General features: G+C 41.4%; 2 protein-coding genes across 2 annotated transcripts in view; one reads left to right on the plus strand and one right to left on the minus strand.

Annotated features, from left to right (window-relative positions):
- Positions 1–1,037: 1,037 nt before the first annotated feature.
- guk1b (guanylate kinase 1b) lies at positions 1,038–6,209 on the plus strand. The gene is made up of 8 exons (XM_041039816.1): positions 1,038–1,126; positions 2,545–2,660; positions 2,853–2,894; positions 4,128–4,224; positions 4,981–5,119; positions 5,309–5,393; positions 5,474–5,559; positions 5,725–6,209. Exons 2-8 carry the CDS (start codon positions 2,549–2,551, stop codon positions 5,755–5,757), a joined length of 594 nt encoding a protein of 197 aa, XP_040895750.1. The 5' UTR covers positions 1,038–1,126; positions 2,545–2,548; the 3' UTR covers positions 5,758–6,209.
- Positions 6,210–6,284: 75 nt separating this feature from the next.
- obscna (obscurin, cytoskeletal calmodulin and titin-interacting RhoGEF a) overlaps positions 6,285–26,357 on the minus strand; it is a 40,724-nt gene continuing 20,651 nt past the window's right edge. The window contains exons 39-80 of the mRNA XM_041039817.1: positions 26,026–26,292; positions 23,598–25,910; positions 23,425–23,497; positions 23,225–23,322; positions 23,003–23,115; positions 22,725–22,925; positions 22,479–22,561; positions 22,117–22,290; positions 21,782–21,941; positions 21,547–21,648; positions 21,171–21,335; positions 20,918–21,076; positions 20,584–20,761; positions 20,188–20,301; positions 19,858–20,025; positions 18,403–18,505; positions 18,176–18,305; positions 17,963–18,068; positions 15,970–16,078; positions 15,722–15,855; positions 15,525–15,637; positions 14,921–15,089; positions 14,580–14,667; positions 14,287–14,487; positions 14,127–14,187; positions 13,968–14,045; positions 13,698–13,870; positions 13,545–13,571; positions 13,270–13,422; positions 12,870–12,915; positions 12,678–12,755; positions 10,789–12,535; positions 10,466–10,594; positions 10,222–10,344; positions 9,648–9,815; positions 9,362–9,467; positions 8,837–9,076; positions 8,367–8,590; positions 8,232–8,246; positions 7,891–7,987; positions 7,341–7,490; positions 6,285–7,174 (exon numbers count right to left, since the gene is read on the minus strand). Coding sequence (XP_040895751.1) covers positions 6,994–7,174; positions 7,341–7,490; positions 7,891–7,987; positions 8,232–8,246; positions 8,367–8,590; positions 8,837–9,076; positions 9,362–9,467; positions 9,648–9,815; positions 10,222–10,344; positions 10,466–10,594; positions 10,789–12,535; positions 12,678–12,755; positions 12,870–12,915; positions 13,270–13,422; positions 13,545–13,571; positions 13,698–13,870; positions 13,968–14,045; positions 14,127–14,187; positions 14,287–14,487; positions 14,580–14,667; positions 14,921–15,089; positions 15,525–15,637; positions 15,722–15,855; positions 15,970–16,078; positions 17,963–18,068; positions 18,176–18,305; positions 18,403–18,505; positions 19,858–20,025; positions 20,188–20,301; positions 20,584–20,761; positions 20,918–21,076; positions 21,171–21,335; positions 21,547–21,648; positions 21,782–21,941; positions 22,117–22,290; positions 22,479–22,561; positions 22,725–22,925; positions 23,003–23,115; positions 23,225–23,322; positions 23,425–23,497; positions 23,598–25,910; positions 26,026–26,292 — 9,317 coding nt within the window. The 3' untranslated portion in view covers positions 6,285–6,993. The remainder of the gene's footprint in view (positions 7,175–7,340; positions 7,491–7,890; positions 7,988–8,231; positions 8,247–8,366; positions 8,591–8,836; positions 9,077–9,361; positions 9,468–9,647; positions 9,816–10,221; positions 10,345–10,465; positions 10,595–10,788; positions 12,536–12,677; positions 12,756–12,869; positions 12,916–13,269; positions 13,423–13,544; positions 13,572–13,697; positions 13,871–13,967; positions 14,046–14,126; positions 14,188–14,286; positions 14,488–14,579; positions 14,668–14,920; positions 15,090–15,524; positions 15,638–15,721; positions 15,856–15,969; positions 16,079–17,962; positions 18,069–18,175; positions 18,306–18,402; positions 18,506–19,857; positions 20,026–20,187; positions 20,302–20,583; positions 20,762–20,917; positions 21,077–21,170; positions 21,336–21,546; positions 21,649–21,781; positions 21,942–22,116; positions 22,291–22,478; positions 22,562–22,724; positions 22,926–23,002; positions 23,116–23,224; positions 23,323–23,424; positions 23,498–23,597; positions 25,911–26,025; positions 26,293–26,357) is intronic.

The raw sequence follows: 26,357 nt of genomic DNA on the forward strand, positions 1-26,357 counted from the left end.
ATAAAAAGCACATGTACATAGTTTTGTGTATGTTTGAATTGGTGTGTATATCATGTTAACTAACAAAACAGCCTGACTGTATGTACTGTACAGAGTTTTTGATTATAACATTTATTACTGGTTTAGCTCCTGTAGGCTCATTAACAGTAATCTCATAACATTCAGGCTCATTTTGTCTTTGTCATTGATGTGTTTCTTTGTACAGGATCATTAAATCTGATTTTATCAATGTTACTTCAATAAAACGTGTGTCTTAAAAATTGCAGTTTCACAAAATCCTTTAACTGTGAGGATAACACAGATATTCACTGGTTGAAAGTGTGGCTTTTAGTCATCAGTGGAAGGCAAGCATCTCATATTGGTTAGTCCTGATGACAAGCTTCTATTGACGACTGTATGTGGTGTATTCACCCTTTAAGAAGTGGGTCGGTGCAGGATTAGCCAGGCAGAGCCCATCGCAACTCCTCTGGAGTGGAGGGACACTAAACCCTGCTATTCAGAGCTTTTATTCGACCACTCGAGCACTGACCCAGTGCTCCTCCCAGAAAGACTGGGCCACTGTTTCCTTCTTATGATTTGGCCTCCTGAACTTTTTTTGATTTCCTGTAGAAAGAAAAATCAGGAATACTTTAGCATTTTTGCTGATAAACTAATGGTCTTGTCCAGAGCAAAACATCCTTAACCATGACCAGTTTTTTTTTTTCTTTCAAAGCCAAAATTCAAAATCTGGTTCTATGGCAACATCTACAGAGTCTTTGCAGAAACAAATTCACCAAATAAATTTGTGCAAATCTGCTGCTGCAGCACTTCACAGTGGATCTACACAGTGAGATGATCATTTGTTTATAAAAATCTTCTGGTCTTGCGACCTGCTCAAGGTGTGAGCTGTATGGATGCTCTGGATAAAAACAAGCCAGCATGCACACACGTGATTGGTCACTGAGCTGAAGGGAGGTGGTGGTAATTGAGACTGACAGTGAGCTGGTTCAGTCAATCAGTGTTACACACATCCACACACACATCCACATCCACACACACACACATTGTCCATTAAGAAGCCTTACTGAAGAATCATCTGTTATTGAACGCCTCTACAACGCAGACGATTCAGGCTCTGTGAGAGAAGGTAAGGCAGAATTTTTACTTGTTAAAACCTAATAGAGCAAAAATATGCTTTCATGAGTTTACTATATTTATTTACAACATTCTTTAATTTACTACATAATAAATATAAAATAAAGCTTTTAAACAGATATATACACTGACAGAAAACTACTCATTATTAATCAATAACTTCACGCAGGTGAAAAAGCATAGTTGAGTTCTGGAGCAAACCTCAAATAAAACTAGAAGAAAGGTACATTATACTTATATTGCACTGAACAAGTAATGAAAGTTATGTTGCACATTCATCATATAGCAGTTCTAGCTAGAATAAATTAAGACATTTGCCACTCTCCCATGATCACGAAGAGGAAAAATGTGTGTGGAATCAGATATAAAACTGTAAATAAACCTTCCCGCTTAGCCAGATTCTGTCTTTGGGTTTGGTCTAAGGTGGGGAGATGTACTTAAAGTATCAAATGTAATATTAATTAATTAAATGACCCCTTTCACACTATTATTACATTTATTACAAGTGTATTATCATTATTTTATTATTATCATTGATGCTTTAACATGTCGGTAGCATTGTAATGCTCACAATGCAGCAAAGTAACAGGCATCTAAATGTGTCATATATCCTAAAAGCTGTACTGAAATACAACACGAGTAAATGTACTGCGTTACATTCCCCAGTTTGTGTGTTTTCAGACTGGTACAGACTTCTTTTTTTACTAAGTAATTGAACTGATTCAACGACATGGCTGAAACATCACCCTCTCTAGCAAAGCAGGTAAATGGGCCGCCTGTCTTGGAATCTTTGTGCTGCCTGGCCCAGATCCAATTAATCCTGCTGACTGACCTGCATTGACTTCATTAATAGGCATTCTTAACATTAACCCTGGGGCCTCTGGCTGTCTCACAAGTCAGCAATTAGGACACGGACGTGCTTTAATATTTTAATTAAGGAAAAAGGGACGTAGGAAGTTTCTGAGTGTCAATTCATTATTAGTGGATATTAAAGCCATAGTAAAAGAAGAGCAAAGGTCTGCATTTAACCCTCTACAGCACGTTGTGAATGTTCTGGTGTTTCCAGACTGACTGTTGTGGTTAAAAGAAGCTCGGATAAAAGGATTAGTCTTGTTGCAGTTTAGATCAGTTAACAGGAGAGCTGGTGAGCCAGCAGTAGTACTGTATAGAAAGAAAAGGAGTTTAGCAATGTAAAATACTTTAAACCATAGTTCATCACTTGGGAGCTATGGAGTGAATATACTATTTGTTATTCTAGAAATGGCTGCCACACCTTTAATGCTGGATTTCCTCCGGCACGAAAGATCAACTTTTAATCTGCTTCTGGCACAAACCTGAGCTAACTCTGTCCCTGTACTTCCCTGTCTGTGTCTGTCCGTCTGTCTGTGTCCGTCCGTCCGTCTGTGTCAGAACAATGTCAGGACCCAGGCCAGTGGTGCTGAGCGGCCCCTCCGGAGCAGGGAAGAGCACTCTGATGAAGAGGCTGATGAAGGATCATGAGGGCATCTTTGGATTCAGCGTGTCACGTACGTTTGTGTGCCAACCAGTGACTGAACGTTGCGCTGGCCTGTAGATTTGTGCCACATCAGTAAATCTTATAATGCTGAGACTGAGGTTTTTGCAGCTTTCCACTTTAACAACTATCAAAAGCAACATTACTCATGATTTATTACATTAATATCTGGATGTGTTTTAATGTTGAAATCCTGTCCTCACAGACACAACAAGAAATCCTCGACCAGGAGAGGAAGATGGCAAAGGTATAGCAGTTCTGGCTCAAAACAGAGACTCTTAGTTTCTACACAAGTGGGTGGCTGATGTTTTTAGCCCCTTCACATTAGTAGGATCACCATGCTCTATGATTTACCAAGTAGGGCTTGGATTTGAATCTGTAGAGCTGTGACAGAAGTATATTTTACAAACTAGGTTATTTGACAAAACACCTCTTTGCTTTTTGTTTCTATACCACGTTTCCCTGCCTCCCTTACCCCTGCATGGTCCACAATAACGCCCACAACACTTCTTACTCCCAAGTGAACTGCACAAATGGTTTTTCCCCTCCTGTATAGCTCCCTTGAAGGGATAAACCTCTTTCTGTGCCTTTTTTTTTTTTGCTTTCTCCATAGGGCTGAACAAGCTCCCCATGCTTCTGGGGGCTACTTTACTCCCCGTAGCAGACGTCTTATCCTCTGAAGACTTAGAAAAGTCAACCTCATTTTCGTGTCCAAATGAATCAGAAACCACAGATAAAGGTGACCTCAGTGTGATTCTTGATCACAGTTTTTTTTTTTAAGGCAAAGGGAAGGGGGTTACTTTCATCATCCTGGCACGCTCTCATTGGATTCACAGGAACAAGTCATGTGACAAACAAAAAGCACAACAAAAAAAACACACTAAACAATCTAAGGAATCAGGATCTGACAGTCTACACTTTGGAGTAAAAAGCTTTTGAAAATAGCCCCCCGTGATGCCTTAGAACTGATCCCTGTTTCCTGTCCAGTGATGTTAAACTGTCCCATTTCCCACTGTGGCTGATTGAGTACTGATGATTTGTAACCAACCCTTAGCATCACCATTTCCTCACTTTGGGCCCAAATTAAGTTTTGATCTTGCATGTAAACATTCCATGTACTGCTGTTTTCCAGAGTGCTGGTTAAAACCTCTTCTGTTTTGCCTCCAGGCTATCTGTTCATTTACAGCACAGTCACTTCCTGTTCTAGCCATCACATCCCTTCAGATTGTTACTTCAGTCTGAGCAGACTCCTCCAGTCTTATGCTAATGATTGTGTGCTATCAGAGTGGCTATTAATGGTAGAAGCAGTAATGTGTCTGTCTCTAGAACTTGCTTATGGATTTGGTTTGGACAATATAATGTTGTCTGTTACTGGTATACTGATAGCATCTTTAGGAAGTACTTTGAGTATTAATTTCTTTCCACTGTGCAAGTTTTACTGGCAGAGCTACAGATCTATTATTAATCTTGCGTCTTACAGACTACCACTTCACAACGAGAGAGGCCATGGAGGAGGGCATCAGCAAGGGCGAATTCATTGAGAATGCAGAGTTTTCTGGAAACATGTACGGAACAAGGTAAATATTTACACCTTTGCATGAATGACACTGCAATTAAACCATGTAATCAGTGGCATCTGCAATGAAAAAAAGTATGAATTTGATGTATGTTCCTTGACATTTCTACTGTCTGTGCACATTTTTCTACTCAATTGCAAAATTTATATTTTCCTTAATTATTTTTCATTTTTCCAAAGTATCTCAGTACAATAAGCATTTGACAGAAGGGTTTTAATGGTCTAAATGCTGTGTCAGATCTTGTTCTAGGCAGGATAGAAAAACTTCTGAAACAACATTTAGACCATTAATGACTTAATGGTCAACACTGCCCTGCCATTTCTACCATTAAAAACTTAATGGTCTAAATGGAGGGGGAATATCAGTGTCAGACACTGCCTTGTATAAGAGAATTTCCTCAGACTGGGCCATAGGGATCAAGAGGATATATAATAGTCTGGTGACAGATGGAGCTTTAACCCCCATTAGGTCAAAAAGAGCAACGCTGTGGCTCAGCACCTTGTGTGTCACATTTAATCTCTTCCTCTTATTCTGAAAATAACACACTTGCTGTGGTCTGAACAGCCTGGAACAATACAGGGATCCTCTTAACTCAGTCACTGCATGTTGAAGAGCACAAACTTACTTGAATACTCATTCAGTACATCCTCAGACACTGTCAAACCCACCTCTGTTCATTTCTGTAGTCCTGGTTATTTAAAAAGCAGGTCTGTGTTTGGTGTAATTTCATGCTGTAACACTGAACTGTTTCTCTAGTAAATCTGCCGTAGAAGACGTGCTGGCCAAGAACCTAATCTGCATCCTTGATGTGGACATCCAGGGAGTGAAGAGGATTAAAGAGACTGACCTAAACCCTATCTACATCTCCATCCAGCCTCCTTCCATGGAGATCCTGGTAAATGTCTGACGCTATATACTTCATTAATTTAATATATTGTGTATTTTCAGCTTTTTTGTTACTCATTAGAGTAGAAAGTTGTTTGTGTTATACCTTTAATTGTCACATCAAATAGCAGCAGTAATGACGTTATTATACAGCTATTCTCGTGCTGAAGATAATGTCTTGTTTTACTGTTTTTCTCAGGAAAAACGCCTGAGGGACAGGCAGACAGAAACAGAGGAGAGTTTACAGAAACGTCTGGAGGCAGCACGCATTGATATGGAGCTCAGTAAGTTTCTCTGCAGTTCTTCTCAAACACGATGCTGAAATAAAGACAACCAATGCAGCTGATTCTCTTCTTATCTCTAGGTAATGAACCAGGAGTGTTTGATGTTGTTATCATCAATGATGACTTAGAGAAGGCGTACGAGGAGCTGAAAGAAATCCTCAATGAGGTGAGTAAAAGAATAAAATATGTTGGCTCTTATTAATCTAACAAATACTTTACAACTATTGTCTGCCAGCTGTAGCACAGACTCTTTTATATTTGTGATGCTCAGGACAAGACCATTAGTTTGTCAGCACAAATGCTAAAGTATTCCTGATTTCTCTTTCTACAGGAAATCAAAAAAGTTCAGGAGGCCCAATCATAAGAAGGAAACAGTGACCCAGTCTTTCTGGTGCTGAACAGACTAAACCGACACTTATGATTCTGGCCTGAAAAATCTCATCTTCACTGACTCCAAACACCTGAAATAAGCTCCCACCTGAGGAAAAGCTTGTTTTTCTTTCACCCATAACATGCTCAGAGATGCTCATTTGTAAAAGAGGGACTCTGAATTGAAAGGTACTGAAAATCCTAACACACATATTTCTGTCTGTGGCTCAGTTACACGTAAAAGAAAAACAATAGAAACAACTGCCAAATCCAGTGCTACATTTGGTCTTTGTAGTCCCAGGTTTGGTACTGGCTTATCCACAAGTGCGGAGCACACATCAGTGTCACCAGACAGTACTTAGTACGCACACGGCAAAATATTAAGAAATTGTTCAGAAAATAGGTACAATTTTATTCTTTGTGTTGAATTCTAATGTAGTGGAAATAAATTTACTCATAGTTGAGTGTAAAATCAAAATTATGGTGATTTATATGGATGACAAACACTATATATTTGAGAAATGTACTCACATGCGGGATATTATTCAAAGCTTACATGAAGGAAGTCTGAAATAAAATCATTACGTATATTACACTTAAAACATTTGCATGTATGTTTGTGTGTGTGAGACTGAATAAAGAATGTGAGGACAATGACTGACTACTTTTGTGCCGTTTAATTAATCTTTCATTCACTAACTCATTCAGGTGGGTGGCTGACCCAATATGTTATTAATATGAAACTTAGAGGCATCAAATAAAAACTATAAATCTAATCAATTTTCCCATTTATACATTGCAGTAGAACATGTAAAGATTTAAATAAAACACCGTATATAACTCTGAAATATATCTGCATTCTGTGTGGAGCACAGGAAAAGCAATTTTGTTTTACTGTCAAAAATGTTTTACTGTCAGACCGAACGTGCAGCAGTCTGATACTGAGGAGCAAAACAACTTTCTCATGTCAAACAGTGCACACTCATAGCACAGACTTAACCTTATCCCTGATCTGTCACCATATAAACCAAAGCAAACAAAATGCACCGCACTCTCATTTAAAACCTTGAAAACTCATTAAGACGCATCACATTTTCATCATCCAAAGACACTAAAATGATTTTAAAAATCTGACCAAACAGCTGAAAGGAAATGTGCAGGTTATAAAGCTCCATATTATCTAGGTAAACCTGCTGGTGAAATAATATCCCACTTTTTTGTCACTGTGGCCTTACTGGAAGAAGGGACCCTGAAGCTTGGTGCGGACCAAGTCTCGTTTCTCCTCCTCCTGCTTGAGGTAAGCTTTAAGCTTGTCTGTGGAGAAACACACCTTGGAGCGTCGGCCTCTGTGTGGTGCACGATGAGCACGAAGCCACGGGTTCTGGAGACACTCGGCCGCAGTGGGTCTCCCCCTACAAAATAAAATCTTTATCATATTTATCCACTAATACAACTTTCCACACTAATAATCTTTGGTTTGGTTTGCATGAGAAGAACGAGAACTCAAAAGCATGGATGTTCTGTATGTTTTGCTAAATTACACTCTAGACTAGACTACAATTTAACAGATACACTTACCAGGATTTGTTATTTAGGCTGCTCTTCATGAAGTTTAAGGCTCCTTCTGACAGACCGGGGTAACAGCGTCCAAACTGGATCTTCCCCTTCTTGATGTTTCTGTCTTGTTCCCAGCTGAGCTCTGCATGGAACGGGCTGTCAGCACTCAACCTAGTGAAGGAAGGAATTATACAACAACAACAACAACAAAAAAAACACAGTATGTATTACCAAATAACTTAATTATTCTGCATTGGTGAACTACAGATTTATTCAGCAGCACGGTTGACATTTCTTAATCCTGTAACTTGAACTACTCATAGCTTGCATTGGTGGAATGAATAAGCCCACAAATAAAAAAAATACGACCTACAGAAAGAACATTCAGAGGCTTTAACCTGTATAATTGGTACTTTGCCAATTGATGACCTATTATCATTATAATGTTAGAATTTGCTATGCTATTGTTCATAAGTAAGAATTGGAGGCACCTTTAACAAACATGGCCACATATTTTCTAAAACTAAAAACCTAGTATATGCAGCTGCTCCGCCTGCATGTCTGTACTCACATAATGAACGATAGAACTCCAATAGCCCAAACATCAGTTTCTGGCCCGACACCCTGACCCTCCAGGATTTCCGGAGCTTTAGGAAGGACAATATAAACTGACAAGACAGACAGACACAGGATATTGTTCATATAGGGTTGTGCTGTTATTGGCAATGCCACATTCACTGGCATGCTTAATTTTCTATATTAGGAAAATGGCTCAAATTGGATTAAAAAAAAAAAGATAAATTAAATAGACTTGGGCTTGTTAGGTTATGGTAGCTAGGATCAGCTGAGGTGGATGAAGTTAGGCTGAGTTATTTCCATCCATCAATCCATCCTCCCTTAAAGAATGTGTACCTTTGCTGCGGCAGTCTGTTGAAGGTCATGACAGTCAAAGGTTTAGTACATTAGAAGAATCAATAACAAAGCAAGCTTTAATGTCTTACGCAATTTAGTTTGCCTTTTGAAATTATACCAGAAATACAACAGTACCTTTGCTCTCCGACAGGCCCTGGATGTGCTCGATGTTCAAGGGCTGCCCAGGTGTGAAGGACTGAGCCGAGCCAAAGTCCACAATCTTCAAGTGGTTACAGTCATCCACCAGCATGTTGTCAGACTTCAGGTCCAGGTGGATGACTCGACGGCTGTGAAGGTAGTCGACTGCACTCAGAATCTGAACCAGCAGCTCTGCGACCTGAGCCTCTGAATACAGATCCCTGAAAGGACAGGAAGATTAACTACAGCATGTGATGGATTACTACAAATGGCTAAAATATGTTTTGCTTATTTCAGTTTTACTTCTGCTTACTTCTGGTTTTTTTTTTGTTTGTTTTCTTAGACTCAGCAGATTGCAAGGATTAAGCATTCTGTTTCTTAACATTCCTGCATTTTTTCCCCAAAATATATCGTTCCCTCGTGTATAAAGAAGTACAAAAGCTTTTATTTCCCACGTCTTCTTTTACCTTGCAGCCAGACTGTAGAGCAGCTCCTTGCCAGGACAAAGCTCCTCTACTAACACCAGGTAATGGGAGGTGATGTAGGCAGTGTGCAGCTGCACCAGGTGTGGGTGATGAAGCCTCCTCAGCAGCTGGTACTCCCTCAGCACCAACTGTCTCTGCTCTGCCTGGTATGGGGTGATCTTGGCACCAAACACTTGGCTGGTCTCAACATCCCTGCACAGGGTTACTACACTGAAACGACCCCTGAGAGAGAACAAAGCAAAAGATACAGAGGTACAGAGAAAGGCTGTATGGTAAACTGGTGACTGAAGTGTTTTTTTCTGCTTAATCAACAATTAAAATCTGATGGAAACACAGATACTTTGAAAAGTGACACAAAATGAAACCTAAAAGAAGAAAAAATATTGTCCTGTGCCATGAAATTGACATTTACACTAGAGTAAATTTAAAGTATTTACACTACATTTTGGTCATTATGAAGACAAGGGATGCTACAACTGTCCCCTTGCTTGTAATTAAAAATCCCACCTGTTGATCTCAGAGAGGAAGCTGTAGCTCTTTTGTGATGTTTGTTGGTCTGATCCAGCAGCCTTTGACCCCAAGGTCTCAGTCTGGATGAGAGAAACTTGAGTCTCTATACAACAAAGTGAACAGAGGTGAAAATGTTATAACCTGATATATGTTATAATATGGTGTTTTATTGCTGTAAATACAATGCGTGGTCACTGATCAGAAGCACTAATCAATGAATCAATGAAATTACACATATGCAACTACAAACATGCAACATCATGTTTGACAGCATTTTTCTCGCCTTCAGGGTGAGTAGCCATCACAACAGGTGCTGAAGCATCACTGAAAGGTCCTGCTCCTGTCTTGGTGATGCAGCCCACCCTGAACACATAAGACGCTCCTCTTGGTAAGTCCTTCACCACATAACAGCTGTCGGTCACCTCCTCTGACAGGACCGTCCACTCCCCGCCTGCAGAGACGCATGAGATTTAGTGTGAAATCTACAGTTACTGCACATTTTAAGGCTCTTGCCAGAGATTCAAGCAACACTGACATTAGTGATATTGTACTATGGGTAGCATATTTTTTTAAATTGACTCACAGACAAGTACTCAAAGCAAAAGCAGTCACACCATTGGAATTTAACTGCCCGTGAGCTCCATGAAATTGAAATGATCTAAAATGGTGACTAGAAAAATCTAGTAAGTCATTCCAAACACTACTGCACATGCTAAAACTGGAATGAAACATTTTGACCACGTATGCATATAGATTACATTTTATATTTTAGTAACTGGAACTATTACAGTTGTCTAACATAAACAACTACTTGGTTTTTAATTTTCTGTACTGCTGTATCATCTCTGTAAACTCACCAGCTGTACAGTACTGCACACAGTATGTGACAGGGTCACTAGACTGGATTGGTCTCCAAACCAGCAGGACTCCGCCTCCATCTAACTGGAGCACATCAGCTTTGTTGGGACGGACTGGTAGATCTGGAAATTATGGAGAGGAACAAACATACCCAACCAGGCTTATAGTAAAATAATGATAAGAGGATATTGGGATATTTTAGACAGGAAATACATAATCCACAGAATGCAGCTTATTCACTACCTTTTGTCTTTTTGAATGCAGGTATTTTGAAAGAAGGCAGGATTTTGGAGGTCCTCCTTTTTGGACTCTCAGGAACAGTGCTATGTTCCCTTTCAGGTGGGATGGGAGCTGATCCTTTTACTATTGGCCCTGTTATGATGGACAAACAACACCAAAAGGAAAAAAAAATCAGGTTGGATAAAATGTACAGTACAATGTCAATGTACAATGTATAGATGTTCAATGTACCATAACTAAAAGTGGGGACGGATCGGGTAAATAAGTAATAAGGAAATAATTTTCTTTTCTCATTGATCTACATGTCATAATTTGCAATAACTCACCTCCTTTACTCACATCCTCTTTACTGGAAGATCTGGAAAACAGCTTGGTCAGGCTGGAGGCTGAAGCTCTCATTTTCTTCCTCAGAGACATAGTGGGTGTATCAGGCTTCATAATCTCTCCTAAGGTGGGTCCTAACTCTGTGTTTTCTAGCTGAGAGTACGAATGGCCAGTCCAAGACTGCCTGCGGAAAATCTTCAGCAATCCCAGCTTGGGTGACTTTCCTGTGGGTGGTCGGGCTTCCAGGGCTGGGGCGGATGCATGCCTCTGGAGGCCGTAGCCTTCCTTCTTGTCCCTGGCTCTGGGAGGCCTCTCTGGAGCCTGGAGAGAGGAGAGGCTAGGACTGGGGCTCGGAGTTAGCAGGCCCCCTGGTTGACCTCTGCTGTTTGTGGATAAGTTGGGGTTGGAGCGGGTGCGGTTACGCGGTGGTGCCTGGGGAAACGAGCCTCTGGGTTTAACTTCTTGGAATGAGTGGGGGGATGATGAAATCAGAGGCTCCCCCTGATCATCATACCCCTCACTCTCTCCTGATCTGTATCTTTCTCTGAGATGACCATGACTCAGCTCCTCACAAGAGCCGAGTCTGCTTGAAGACTCTGAGCCGCCATGCTCCAAAATAGACGACTCAGTCAGAGATCCCTGGGAACCAGCAAAGGTATCTCCCTCTGGCTGCTCCTGATCCAGCCTGGTGCTCATTCTGTCTCCAGCAAGGACATCTGAGGGAACAGATGTTCCATCAGGTGTGCGAGTCCCATGTATGGGAGCAATGGAGCCTCTTCTTCTTGTGGGTCGCTGTGGGCTCGGGATGGATAACAAGTTTCTCCCTGTCACTTCATCATCTGTAAAGTCTTCCTTCAGACTTTGAGAGCCTTCTTCTTCACCCGGCTTTGTGCGCTTGGGTGAGCTGGGAGACCGACGTGAATACTCATCAAGGGACCTGCTCCTCCTGTGAGGGGGTACGTTGCCGTGGATGAGGCCAACTCCACTGTCAAAGGAGCAGGATTTCTGCATTGTGGGCTGGATAGATCCCCGTCTCTGGCCACGGTTAGTTTCTGTCTCATCCTCCACATATTCAATAAGAGGCTCATTGAGGCGTCCTGAAAAGCTCCTCCTGAGGGGCTTGCGGCCTCTCTCCTGCTTTTTGGCCTGGAATTTGTCCCGTAATGACATGTGTCGGGCGGACATGGGTGAAAGCTGTTGAGAGGTGTTATAGAAAGTGCTTCGGATGACGCTTCCCCGAGGGATACGACCTCCATCACTTCCTGAACCCTCATCCCAGTCAGATAGGTTGACAGATGGACTGCTGTCCTTGCTGAACCTACGCTCCCTCTGAGGTGTCTGTTGGCACGATACATCTGAAGATGCAACTGACTGCCTGCTCATACTCCGCTCTAATACACTCCTCCTTCCTACCACCTCCCCATCCTCTTCCTCGCCTAATGTCACTTCCTCCTCCTCCTCCTCTGCATGTAGGTGGAGTCTGGCAAAAGGTTCGGGGATCTGTGCTCTCTCCATTAAAGGATCATAATCCTCCTCGGTTTCTTCCTCCTCCTCAGTCGGGCTATAGCGCTGGAAAAAGTCCCAAGAGTCAGCTTCATCATACTCAGATGATGAGCCACTGCTCAGAGAGGTGCTGCTGTGTTCCTGGAGCTCACGAGGAACTGTCACTGCAGTCTCTCTGAGAGGAGCGTCCAGCAGCTCGGGGACAGGCCTCAATGTGAGAACTGACCCAATGCAAGTCAAAGAACGCTGTGAAGATAAAAGGAAATGATAAAGACACATTTAGAGAATAAGTATTCTAAATTATGTGATATGCTGTGAATTCAACTCCTCATATTAAAGATTACAAAAAAACAGTTAGTGTCAATAAATGATACGAGGGGCAACTCACCTGCCATTTTGATTTTGAGATAAATCCTTTCAAACTCTTTGTGTTGATTTCATCAGTATCTTCTCCTGCATGTTCGTCCTGAACATAGTTACAAATATTTGTGAAATTAGTTGTGTTCCTAAGTTGCATGAGTGTGTTTTTGAGTACAATAACGCTTGATTAAAACACCTATTGTGTTGTGTTTCTTCTCACCTGGAACCATTCATGGCTCAAGCACTCGAAGGCAGACGGTCGCTTCCTAGGTACAGGAAAAATAGAAGTGCTCAGACGTGTGCCAAGTTGCACCGGAAACCACACCTACATCACTGCAACTATGTGAGAATTAACCACTGGAGCTCAGAGTAAAAATGTTCTATAAGTAACGTATTTGATATGACCATTTTTTATTCAAATTTTGATTTGCATTATTTCGATACATTTGATTTGAGGAATCAGAATGACCACTGATATTACTGATGCAAATTTCTCACGTGAAATTGGATTCGGTCTCACTTGCAAAAACTTCACAGGCAAATATCTTTGACTATTATTATTTGGTGTGTGACTGGATTGATAAGTGGTGGTCCAAGCGATAATAAAATCGGTGTCCTACTCTGGATCTGGCTGAAGGACCAGGCGGAGAAAGCTCTGGGCCTCGGGGCTCCTGTACGTGACATCAGGGGCATCCCAGTTCAGGGTCCCCTCCCCGACTCTCAGCAGTGTTGCACGGTCCGTCTCACCCACAAAAGGGCATCGACACACCAGACTGTCAGGATAAAGATAAAGCCTGATGTAAATGGCTAACAGAAACTTGTGGGTCATATGTCCAACTTTTTGATGTACTGTTTAAGATTTTAAGAACATAATTAAAAGTGCCGTGACACATACCATAGATAGGCTATAACACCCACAGCCCTGACAGAGAGAATAAGAAATATTAATGTAATATTGTAAGTTTGCTCTCTAATTTACAATCATGGTGTGTCACAAATCATTTTTAGTACAATAAAAATACAGGTCTCAATAAACCAAATGACTCACCAAACATCAGTGGCCACAGTGACTGGTTCTTGATGTACAACCTCAGGCGCAATGAACTCTGGTGTACCAAACATGCTATACTGATGTCTGGATGTGTCTATTTCTTGGCAAAAGCCAAAGTCACAGATCTTAATCTCATCTCTGGGCGGATACACCATTAGGATATTATCAGGCTGAAGGAAGTACAAACAAAAACAGAGTTAAGAATTGTATTTTTAAAAAATAATGCTACAGTCGATAATGCAATGTTGACTGAACTGGCAATCTCACTTTAATGTCCAGATGCAAGATGTTCATACTGTGAATGTGACCAACACCTTCAAGGATCTGCTGGATGTATGACTGAACCTGAATTAAGATGTAAAATATAGAATAGAATAAGAGTCATCCATAATATTTGCAAGAAAAACACATATCTCAAGCTTGTACCTCTTTCTCTGAAACTGATCCTCTCAGCAATAAATGGTCCAGAAGTCCATGAGAACAGCAGCTAGAAAGGGTGTTAAAGAACTAAACACAAATTAAGCATAACAAGCTAAACCCACTGTAGGGAAAAAGGAGATCCAATAACACTTAACAGGGTGGATACATTTCTGTGATCAGGACCAGAGTGCGTCTGGTGCAAAAGAAGTCCAGCAGACAGGCCACTCTGGGATGAGCCAGACGAGAGAGCAAGTCTCTCTCCTGGAAGGCCCTCGTACGAGTGCTGCTCCGCAAAGGCAGGAACTTAGCAGCAAAGACTTCACCTGTCCTTCTGTGGACTACACGCTTCACTACCCCAAACGTTCCCCTGAAAGAAAAAGACAGATGATGCCAGTCATGTCAAATCTTAGCAGAGACCATGGACAGCTTGGACTATGTCAATATAATGTGCAGGTTCACCTTCCAATTTCCTCATGAACATCATAGACAGAAAATAATTTCCTTCTCTTCCCCAGCTCCACCTCTCTCTCCTGACACTCCAGTGGACCTACAGAGAAACCACAACCTGTGAATGGCTGTGACCACACAGACTAACAAAATTCACAATAATGCTGACTGAGAATTTGTGCTTTGAAGTGGACTGTCTTACTGGAGGGACTGACAACAATACAATCATCTGACATGCTTTAAGATAAACTGACAAATAACCCCTGGCAAGTTTTTTTGCAGTTAGATGTGATTCATTAATCTAGGAGTAAAACAAATACAATGACATTTAACAGTGTATCCTGTTGTCTCACCTTCTTCCACTGTGAGCTGAGCCTGGCATGAGGCATGGCCCAAGTCATTGTAGGCGAAGCAGGTGTATATGCCGCTGTCTTCACCCTCGGAGCACACTATGGTCACTGAGCAGCGGGCACCATGCTGTCCTATCTCCACATTCCCACCGGCTGCAAGCTCCTCTTCATCCTCCAGTCACAGAAGAAGAGTGAAGTTTTAAGAGGAATTGCTACTAGTCTCTTTTATCAATAAAACAACAGGATGACCTCTTGCAACTACCTGCCACGTTGTGAGTACGAACAACAAAAACTCTGGCCAAAAATGTGCCTCCTTTTTCAGGTTGTTTTATCAGTTCTCAGAGGTGAAATACAAGCTGAGAACTCATCAGTAACTTTCTAGAAAAGGGTATAAACTAGAGAGAAATCAGCAACATTGTGTTTTCTTCAGGGAGTCATTGCAAAAGAGACCTTTGCTCTCAATGGCTTTTTCCTGGTTTCCTGGATATAGGTAAATAATATCAAAACAATAACATCTTGTATTGTAGGAATATGATTTTTACCATCACACAAATTACATAAATGCAAACGCTTGCAACCAAACCCATCTGGAAATCACTGGTCCTACCTTGTACCACAGTATCTTGGGAGTAGGTCTTCCTGTGATGATGGCAGTAAATGTAGCTGGTTGGCCAGGCTCTACACACAGGTCTTCAGTGGGCACCTGGATGGAGGGAGGAGCTGAACAGGAAATGAGATCACTTAGTGAGCATACTAAATTTGAAAGTAGCCATACTCTCATGTATACTCCCATGACAAGCATACCATCTGTAATTTCCTGCATTGTTTCTGAGATGTAAATCTCCTCCTCCACTTCCTCCAGGTAACACAGAGGCTTCTGAGCCAACTGATCCGTGGATGTTGAGGGAGGAACAGCCTCTTCAGTGCTACACTCTCCTCTGGAGACAAAGTGGGCAATTATTTAACACTAGTCATAATAATGATTTACTGATTTACTTCAAAGGAAGGACAGGAAGGTCATTACATAAAAGTTAAAGTCATTCTTAACTTACTGCTCAGAGTATCCAGGAGGGAAAAGCATCTTGGCAATGGAAGTGGGGCTGAAATCAGTCTGTAACCATTTCTTCACAAAGGCAGTGGACCAGCCCTCCGAATCTGCGTCTACCAAAACCAAAATGTTACTTAAGAAGAATTCAAGGATCGCAGATTTAATACAGATATATATTTTGTAACTATATTTGAAGAAATTATCACTTCGCGCCTTGATTGTAATGTATGTATAATGAAATATTGGAAAAGGACACATTTAAAAAGTACATTACCTTACTTACCACAAGCAATAATAATGCATTTCTTACCTTGAGACTTGAGGGTTTAACCCCACTAACCCACCACATCAACAGGACGCGGGCACATGCCCACTCCTGCATGGGAGTAAAGGGAACACCTGCCCAGCACATGACCATCTTGTGTTCGTAGGAGTGAAGAGTTAGCTGGGCATGCGTTGGCAAGAGGAAAAAGGGTAATGTTGAGTGGTTATTTGTTATCAAGAAAATGATGACATACATGGAACGACCCATGTGAGGAACTTCCTCCTTTGAGACTAGTAGAGGGAAGATGGAGAAACATGTAGGTTATGGACAATGGAAGGGCAAACATGGTGAACCAGTTTCCAAAAGCCAGAAAAAAGTATGTGAGTGAGACAACTTTATGGTCCATATAAAGTTTATCGTATATGTCAAACTTACAGCAGGTTTTTCATAAACATCATCTTATAATTTTATCAAATTCTATTAATCCTATTATTAACTCCATTCTTTTTATTGCTGGCCCTATCTGATAGTAACATTAACTCTTAATTAATAGATACTAGCACAGCTTGAAAATCACAACATAGTATAGGACAGTAATATCAGTACTTGCTATCTCTATATTTACATTACTGCTGTTAGTTATGGCACCTCAGTGGTTGGACTGACTTTTGGGTGATAACATGAGTCTAAAAGAGGAAAATTATCAAGCCTGTTTCAATCCATGCCCTGTGTGGAAAGTGGAAACATGATGAAAAACACAAAATCATTCCATACAACAGATGTATCAATGTCTTTTCATGGGTGAGAGGGATGCTGGGAAATACAGTATGGTGTCTATGTTGAATAGCAGCCACTAGATCCCACTGGGTTATGGCAAATAAAAGCTTGTTTTGATGTAGTTAGAAATGGTTACCGTTAAGAGTTTGTCTTTTTTGAAGGCAAATATTAAAGTGCCGCAGATTCAACACTTGTTAGTAGAACAGATGGAGTGAATAATGACAGATTCACAGACCAAAGAGCAAAGTATAGGACTGGTTATGTGTAGGTATTAGGTCATGGTGATCATGATTGATTATGTATGTATGGGTTAAGTGTAGCAGAGTTCATTGTAGTAGTCTGGGAGAGAGGTTGACTGCTGACACTTGCATTCAGCTGAGACACAGTGTGTCCTCATGAAGCAAGCATGACATTGTGTCCTCATGAAGCATGCATGAATCGCTTAACTCAAATGGAAACAGAAGTGAAAAAAATGAAAAATGAGAAATGTATATGTACTTTTATCTCAGACACAGCACTACATAATGCAGTTAAGAATTCATATTCACTCTGTAAGTAGAAATTGCTTATTCTTTCTGCTCCATATTTTAGGCATTCATCTACACGCTGCACTCCATGCCATAACCCCAGGGGATCTAGTGACGACAGGTATGGTAGTTGGAACTACTTATGAAGTGAGTGTGTGTGAAATGGGGAAAAAAGAAAAAGTGAGTAAAATCTCAAAATGGTGTAAACTTGATCGAATGGATGAGTGGTAGTGGTTGAAAGTGGAAATTAATGCAAATTGTTGCAGTTTGCTGGAAAGTGAAGTGATGTCACATGATGTGATGCAGAACGAGTGACGGGATCTGGAGTGAAACTGGACAATGGCATGTGCTTCATCCCTTCTCAAACACCGCTGAGCTAGTGAAAGGGAGAGGAGGATATTTACCTTCAGCAGCTCTGCCTGCCCTACCTTTAGGAGGTAAGTCCTGGGGTTGGTTGCTCTCGATGTCAGTCGGTGGTACATAAGCAGGGCATAGACCCGCCTTGCACTTGACACAGCCAAACTCATTCCAAAGCTACACAAAACAACATTTAACACACGGCATCTTAAAGGAAGATCTCAGACCTTGACTATGCTAATTATAATAATAAATTGCAGGTTTTATGGATGTGGAATTTATACCTCACACTCATACTGTCCAATATCTGCTTCTGTTGCACTGATGACCGTCAGACACAGGATTCCACTCCGAGCATCATTCAGGATCAAATATTTCTGTTGGTCAGTCAACTCTCTGCCATCTTTCAACCACCTGCCAAACCCAAAGATCAATGCGTGACATGCACAGTGACCAAAATAAAGCACTTTACAGCCACTGTGATCACAGTACATTGTCTTTGTTACCATACCTGACTCGTGGTAAAGGAGTACTGAGGGTGGAACACGTGAATTGGATATCCTCTCCTTCTATTAAACAAGCACTCTCCAGCCGACTCACAAATCTCGGTGGAGCTGGAGAGAAGGACAGACACATTCAATTGTCCCTTTAATTAGAAAAAGGCCAATAATGGCAGGTATAGTAATAGTAATAGGGTTATTGATTATATTAGAAGCATCAGCAGTAGCAAAAGTTGCATGATAGCAGCATAGACTGTATAAGACATGGATGTAGCACCCGTGACGTCATCCATTGGTTTCGGGGAGTCTGTTTTGCGACCAAACCATGGGCATTTGAGCTGCGCCGTCGTGGATTTTAGTGGGAGTATACTTTCCATATTTGGCGAAGAGGCGGCTACTCTACGGGTCAGTCGGGGTCAGCCGGCCGAGAACCCGGCTACTTAGCTCGAAGCAACCGAGCTAGCCTAAGGCTAATCAGCTAGGCTAACAAGCTAAGCGGCAGCTACACGCAGCTACATCCACCACACGACAGTCCCTGAGTCCGACCCGACTAGCTCGACCCCCTGCGACACACAGCATACAACAGAGATCATAATGTTGCTGCTGTGTTTTAAACATGACTGTTTCAGATAGAGAGGTTTTAGGTGGAGCTGCAGGATTTGGTGGAGTTGTGGGGGGAAATTTATTTCTAGCCTATTATTTAACTGTGAAACAATCATTATTTCATATTGATAAAATATATTAAAACGTTACAAACATTATTGTTGTCATTATTATTAATGATAATAAAAATAATAATAATAATATATTAAAATGATTAATATTATCAAAACTGACGGAGCTGCTCCGTTCGGACTTTTTAAACAGAAAAATAAGACGAAATAAAATTGTAGCCTAGTATTCCCGCAATAAACGGACTCTGAGAGCACGGAACACACCGCAACAGCGTTCCTAACATTAGCTGCTCCGGTCCTCTATCTGTATCTAAATGTACCAAGCTGTAAATATGTTTTTTAGTCTGTAAAGTTGGCTATTTTAACATGGGGGTCAATGGAGAATTGCTCACTTCTGGAGCCAGCCCCAAGCGGCAGCCGAGGAACTGCAGCTTTTTGAACACGGAAGTGCTCCTCACTTCTGAAACCTACAACTCCCCCCTTGGATAGCAGTTGTACAAATAGTAGAATAAAGCATTAGTTTTTAGTAGTAGTAAAATTGTTGAATTGTACTATTAATAATAGAAGTAATACTAGTAGTATAGCAGCAATAGCAGTAGTAGAACTAGAGGCAGTATTTGTGCTTTAGTCACAGCACTAATATGGTGAAATAAATTATGAAGTCCAATATCTGCCCTGTGGTCCTCTGTGACACTGCATGTGTTGTATGTACAGTGTTCATCTACAAACACACACAAACATATCGCTCTGGATTAAAACACTCAAGTGGCTAAGGTGCATCTACAGACTCACCCTGCACCGCAACCTTAGCCAGAGTACCAGCAGTGCCCATGGAACTAGTAGCATAGCACATATACTGTCCAGAGTCCTCCACAGTGAGACTGTCCAGGATGAGACTGCAGGTGCCGGACCGGTCTGCTGTGATGATGTGACGGGGGTCGTCCTCCAGAGGAAGGCCATCTGAAAAGTAGACATCAGATTCTAACTGTGACTTATTGTTTTGATGATACAAAGGGGTATACATGCTCAACAAAGCTTACTCCGATAAATTAAGGTGAAAAAACACAGTGAGTAACAATAGAAAATTGTTTACATATATATATATTAAAAAGCCTTTCTGACCTTTGAGCCAGCTGACCACTGGTTTGGGTGATCCTGTGACCTTGCATGCCAATTTAATTGTCTGTCCTATCTTTGTTGTGCAGTCAGACAACAGTGACCCAAACACTGGAGGGCCTGTTGATGGACAAACACAAATACAGAAATTGAACATGAAGCATTTGGAGAAAATGTTTACCTTTTTATAGCAAAAAAATACTCTGTTCCTCTACAACTCTGAGAAAAATAAACAGGACAAAAGACAAACCCTTTGGTCCACCAGACACAATAGATAGTGGGTTCAATCAATGTAATTCTGTAGCTACCATTGTAATTTTTAGAACAGAACATACTGATGGAAAAGATTTGTTAGTCTTAGAATTTATTTTCAAACTTTACCAAGTGTTCACTTTTACTCACTGTTAGTGGGCAGACTGGAGCGTTGCTGGAGATCCTTCAGGTCCTTGAGCCAGGGGAGTTTAGCCAGTGTGGAGCGGCCCTGCAGTGTGTACCTCCGCACTGAGCCCCTGTGCTCATGCCACAATCCCCAAGACTTTTCATCTCCACCCACAGTCTCTTTTATTTCCACATCATTCAGCTGAGTAGATCAAAAAAGTGAGGATGAGAAAGATGGGTGAGTGCAAAGATGAGGTAAAAAATGCGGAAAAAACAATGCGAGTACAGCACAGTAACTTTTATTGCGTGTAACCAATAGTGGAATAAAATGGTTTCTTTTTGTATCAACTCATGTTACCTTCATTTTGTTCTTGAAGGTGTAGGTGTCACTGTTCATGCGTGTGTCTCTTTTCACTTTACACAGTACAATACATTCCTTGAAGAGAAAGACTTGTCTCTGATGCCCTCTGGAGGCGGTCTTAATTTCTGGAGATTCCTCCCACACTGTGAAGACTCCCTGGGGGGAAGAATGTGACTCAGGTTGTTCATATCTGCCCAAGATATATAAACCTGGAGTTTATCATGAAAACGTGTCAGTCATCTGTAATTACCTGTCGCACTGGCTCACCCAGGGCAGTCAGAGGAGCTGGGTAGTTCTCGATGAGGGACACCTGGTGCAGGTTGTCAGATCTCCAGGGTAGACAGGACACCATAGAGAAGGCATCCTCTAACAGACAGCAGCTCTGTCCACTTTTGGCTTTGTTCTTGATTAACTCCTGCCAATAAATTTTTCATTTACATCCCAGGCGTTCAGGAAACACATTTTCAAAAATAAACTGTAACGTGCAACAGCAGAATAAGTGTGAATGCTTGAAATTAATATCCAAGATACAAACATTTTTGTTTCTCTATTTCTTTGTTTGATTGCAAAACAAAAAAACAAACAAGAAAAATTGTACACAAATGTGTAAATGAAACTGCGCTGACCTTCAGTAAAGCCTGGTAGGTTTGAATCCTCTCCACTGGTCGCTGGAGGAAGGTAAGGACATCCATGACAGGTGCGTCAGGCTTACCAGATTCTGTTAACTCCTGAAGTGAAATGAGCAACAATAAATAATAAAGAACATTAGACCAGTGCAGTAATGCTGCTACTCAGCACATTGGTTTCCACAATCTTCATGTCAAACACTAATGCTTAAATCCACACAGGTTTTGTGAATACTTTGAAATACTGTTGGGTAGCCTTGTCAGTGACGCAGGCTTCTGCTTGTGCTTGTCCAGCCATGTAGTGAAGATACTTTTCAAAGTTTTCAGTGTGCTTGATCAGATGCATGGCCACATCATCGTCGGTGGCACAGTCTCTCAGACCAGGAAGGATGGACCTGGAATGAAAGTAAGAAGAAAGTATCAATAGAAGCGGTCTCATTAGAAAAAGACATAGTGTGTAAGAACACTGGTAAACATCAAAATTAAGAAGTAAGGATTAAGAAAACTACAAATGAATTACATACAATATATTACAAGTAAATACATTTCTTGTGTGTGCAGGTGTATTACCTCTCATGCAGAAACACAATGTCCTTAATATTCCTGAAAATGATCTCTTTCTGGTTGAGGATGTTGATGGGGACGTGGCGACTAGAGTCCAGATGATTTAGCTGGTGAGAGGTGAACATCTTCATCTCCTTCACAAACTCCTCCTCTCCATCAATCAGGCCTTGGACCAGTTGGCTAAAAAAAAAGAGGGACTTTCATTTGGACCGAATGTAAATCAGCAATGCTTGATTTTGCAGTTTGCTTCTGGAATGTGTAATTAGAGCAAATAAATTCTCTATCATCAAAAAACGCCTCCAGATAGAACTGTCCAATTACATGTAACCAATCAATATTCATGAGCTCATAATAGCAGAACAACAGACCTCAGAGCTCTCCTGTACTCTTCTCCTGTAGACCCTATTCCATCAAGATCCTCTTGAGGCGCTCTTATTTGTGGGAAGGTCTCCTATTAAAAACAACAGTGATGTGCTGATTAAAAGTGTACTTATTATGTCATATACTTATGATTAAAAGCCTTTTCATTTTTCACAACATAACAAACTTAATGTCCCCTGTTAACAGCAAGTTTACTCAGCATTGGAGCTGACATCTGGATTTATACATCTTACCTTTCTCTTCTTCTCCAGATAGGCTGGACACACCCATCCCTGTCGAGCAGGGTTGGTTTTGGTAGGTTTGGTCCTCACCAGCCATCTGTCGGGATGAACCGAATCCAGCACCTCTACAAACTGGCCCTCCTTTAGAACAAAGCTGTCCTTATTTCCGCCATTAGGACTGCAGTCAGCTCGAGCCACATAAATTTCAAATGTCTGAGGGGCGGAAAAAAAGCAAATATATAACAAAAGTGATGGCTTATACAAATAAATGTGTAATATGCCAAAAGTACCTCTCGTCTGTCCTCTTCCCCTTCTGACTCTGATCCAGAGACGGTACTAGCTAAGGGTGTGTGGGCAAGATGGTGTTTTGGCGATGGCGTCCTCATTCTGCCTTCATGAGCCCCTACAAATTAGAGAGGAAGACAGCTCTCGTATAACTAGTAGTAAAGTAAGTAGTAGTATTAAGTAGTAAAAGGTCAAAAACAACAATGAACAAAATCAACATTGCTTACCTTTGACCTTCAATAGTTTCTTAGGAGGTTGTGAACCAGCTATCTCTTCTTTATCTTCCTTCGGAGGAGATACTTGCTCTTCTTGTTTTGCTACTTCCCTGTGACAATATTAAAAATATTTTGAGTTTTTATGAGCATATAATAGATGACTAGCTATGAAATTCAGATACCAAAATAAATATTTTCTTCTGCATTCTGACCTTGGTACAGCTGGGCCACTTTCAACTGGTTCCATCATATCAGGAGCTGTGTCATAATCAGAGGGACTTGACACTGTTGAAAGCAGAAAATGATATGTACTATGTTGTAAACGTACAGCCAAGCAAAGCCATATTTTTTGTCGTTACACTTTGGATATAAGCAAGTGACTCACTGGAGCTGGCAGCAATGAGAGATGATCGTCTCCTCTCTTGTAGACTCATTTGTGTATCCTGCTCCGTCAGGTTGTAGGCCTCCCACAGAGAGATGCTCACACTTTCTACATAGTTTGCAGCATCTGTAGCTTTAGTGACAATCTGTGCTTGAGTCTGAGGCAGATTCTGAGTCTGTGTTTTGGGCTGGACCTCAGGCTTCGGAGGGGCAAGTTGCAGAGGAGTTATGGCTGCAAGGGGTGGGTGTACTGGCTTCTGGGGTATAGAAGCAGGCTGCTGAGGTTGTACTACTGTTATGTTTCCATTGTAGGAGGTCACACCAAACTTATTCACCACCTCACAGGTATAGATACCACCGTCACTGGTGGTCAAGTTTTTGATTACCAGTGTGCACACGCCATTCTCTGTGGTCTCAATACGGCGGCGTGGATCATTAGTGATTTGCTGGCCATTTTTCAGCCAGCGCACTGTGCTGGGTTTTCCTTCTACAACACACGCTAGAGTGATTGTACCATGAAGATCTGCACTCTGGTTCTTAAACACCTCTTTAAAGACAGGTCGCATGTCCTTGCGAGCTCTGTAGCCTTTAAAGGCAGCCTGGATCTTTACTGCAGCCTCTTGCATTTGTGATTCATCCTCAGTGCTAATGTCAATCTCTGGAGGAGCATTCTCGGATGATTGTATCTTCTGGGGTACATTAACCGGAGGAAGACTAGAGGGTAGAGTTGATCCCTCAATAAAAGAGCCAGTGGGCAGGACTTTGCTGTTATCCACCGGTATCTCAGTCAAAGCCTCTGAGAAAGTTTCATCTTCAGAAATATAGAGAAGAGGAACATCTTCTGTCATCTTCATTGTCTCTTTTTCTTCCTGCCTTCTCATTGGCTCGACTGCCACTTTAATTTCCTGGTCAACTCCAGGTTCTTTTCTCATGGGTTTTACTGGTTGTTTGATCGGCTGTTTGGTGTTTACGTCTTTCTCTGCAGCTTTCACAGGCTGCCTTATTTTCTCAGATATCTCAATGTCTGTTGTTACCGATGGTTTCCTCTCAAATCTGGGTTTCTCTTTAGCCTCTTTTTCCACCGGCCTCGTTGACTGTTTTACTGGCTGATCATCCATTGTTTTCACAGCACTGACTGTCGGCTCTTGTCCATCTTGATCTGTCTCCATGTCCCTCGATAATTGTTTTTCCATTCCCACCTTTGGTTTGCTTTTTATCCTCACTGGTGGTTTTGGAGGGGCAAATTCAGCCTCTGTTTCTGAAGGCTTTTCTGGTTGTTCTACTGACTGTTTATCCAGGTGATTTACAGGCAGCACTTGCTTCAATGGCTTTTGGTCTCTCTCTGCCTCTGTTGACACTTGTTTCACATGGTCTCTCTGTTTATGGTCTTGCTCTGAATCATTTACGGTGGTCTTTAATGCTTGGGGAATTAACTCCTCAGTTTCTTTTAAAATGTATTTGATTGGTTCCTTTATCTCTATTGTCTTTCCTTTTGATCTTACTGGTGGTTTTAAAGGCTCCTCCGCTGTCTTGTCTACTGCACCTTCCTTTATTGCAGACTTTGCATCTTGTTCCTTTATTATGTCTTTTCCAACGAACTTTTCTAGTGGTTTGACAGGCTGTTTTTCATCTTCACTGTTCTTCCACAGGAGTGTTCCTGCTTGTTTTACCTTCTCCTCAATTTCACTCTTTTTCTCTAAAAGCTTTCTTTGTTGTTTTAAGCTGTGTTCAACTTCATTTTCCTTTTCTAGACAAATTAATGTCTGTTTCTTTTGTTCTACCACAGTGTCACCCAGAATCTTCTCTGACTGACTTACTTTAAGGTCAGCTTTAACGAATTCTTCTAAGTTCCTTCCTGGTTCTCTCTTCTCCAAGAAAGCTTCACTTTCTGTTTCCAAAGACATACCTGGCTCTTTGACCTTCCAGTCAATCCTGTCACTCTTCTCCAGTAATCTCACTGACTTTTCAGCCGTCTTGTACACCTCACTCTCTTCCTCTTTATTCCTCTCCATTTCTGTTATATTCTGTACAACATCAACATATTTCTCCATAGGCTTTACAGGTTGGATTCCCTTTTGGTTTTCGTTGCTCTCCTTCATCATAGATTGTTTTAGATCCAACACTGGCTCCACATCTTTATCTGAGTTTGTAATAGATGCTTTCCTATGAGATCTCTTTTTGGGTTCTGGAGGAACAGGTTTGGCCTCTGTGAGGCCAGGTTTCTCATTCTCAAGAGCAGGAGTTGTTCTGGAAACAGTGCCCTTTACTCTAGGTAATATTGTGGGAGGCTCTGCATTTGGCGGAGTAGATTGCAGTGCTAAGGAAGAGAATGAGAAAAAAAAATTATGTGTGGTGGAACCTGGACAAAAATAAATTAATAAACTCATTTTCTTCTTGTAATTTAGTCAGGTCAAGTATCAAGATTCACACACCTTTCACTTCCACAGTTGCTGTGGTCTCTGTACTTCCTGCTTGACATGTGTAGCTGCCGCTGTCCTCAGGTTTGAGCTCCTTGATGTGAAGCTGGAGGAGGCAGCCGTCCTGCTTCATCTCATACTTCCTGCTGGGTCTTAGAGACAGCTTGTTCTTCTTCCATTGCACTGTCAGCCCAGATTTGGACACCTCACAGTGCAAGATGGCTATACCTCCCTCTTCAGCTTCCACATTTTGTAACTCTTTATTAAAGAATGGAGTGACTTCTAAACAGGAGGGGTAGAAAAAAGCAAAATATTTTTAGAGACCATGCCAGATGACTTGTAGTTTT

This window comes from Toxotes jaculatrix, chromosome 6 (genome assembly GCF_017976425.1).
Source record: "Toxotes jaculatrix isolate fToxJac2 chromosome 6, fToxJac2.pri, whole genome shotgun sequence".
In the NCBI taxonomy this organism is placed as follows: Eukaryota; Metazoa; Chordata; class Actinopteri; family Toxotidae; genus Toxotes; species Toxotes jaculatrix.

Bases quoted from the DNA above. Each gene is read 5' to 3' on its own strand.
- guk1b (XM_041039816.1), top strand. From the start codon at position 2,549: ATGTCAGGACCCAGGCCAGTGGTGCTGAGCGGCCCCTCCGGAGCAGGG. The intron at 2,661-2,852 runs GTACGTTTGTGT...CTGTCCTCACAG, and splicing joins CTTTGGATTCAGCGTGTCAC to ACACAACAAGAAATCCTCGA. The intron at 4,225-4,980 runs GTAAATATTTAC...CTGTTTCTCTAG, and splicing joins GGAAACATGTACGGAACAAG to TAAATCTGCCGTAGAAGACG.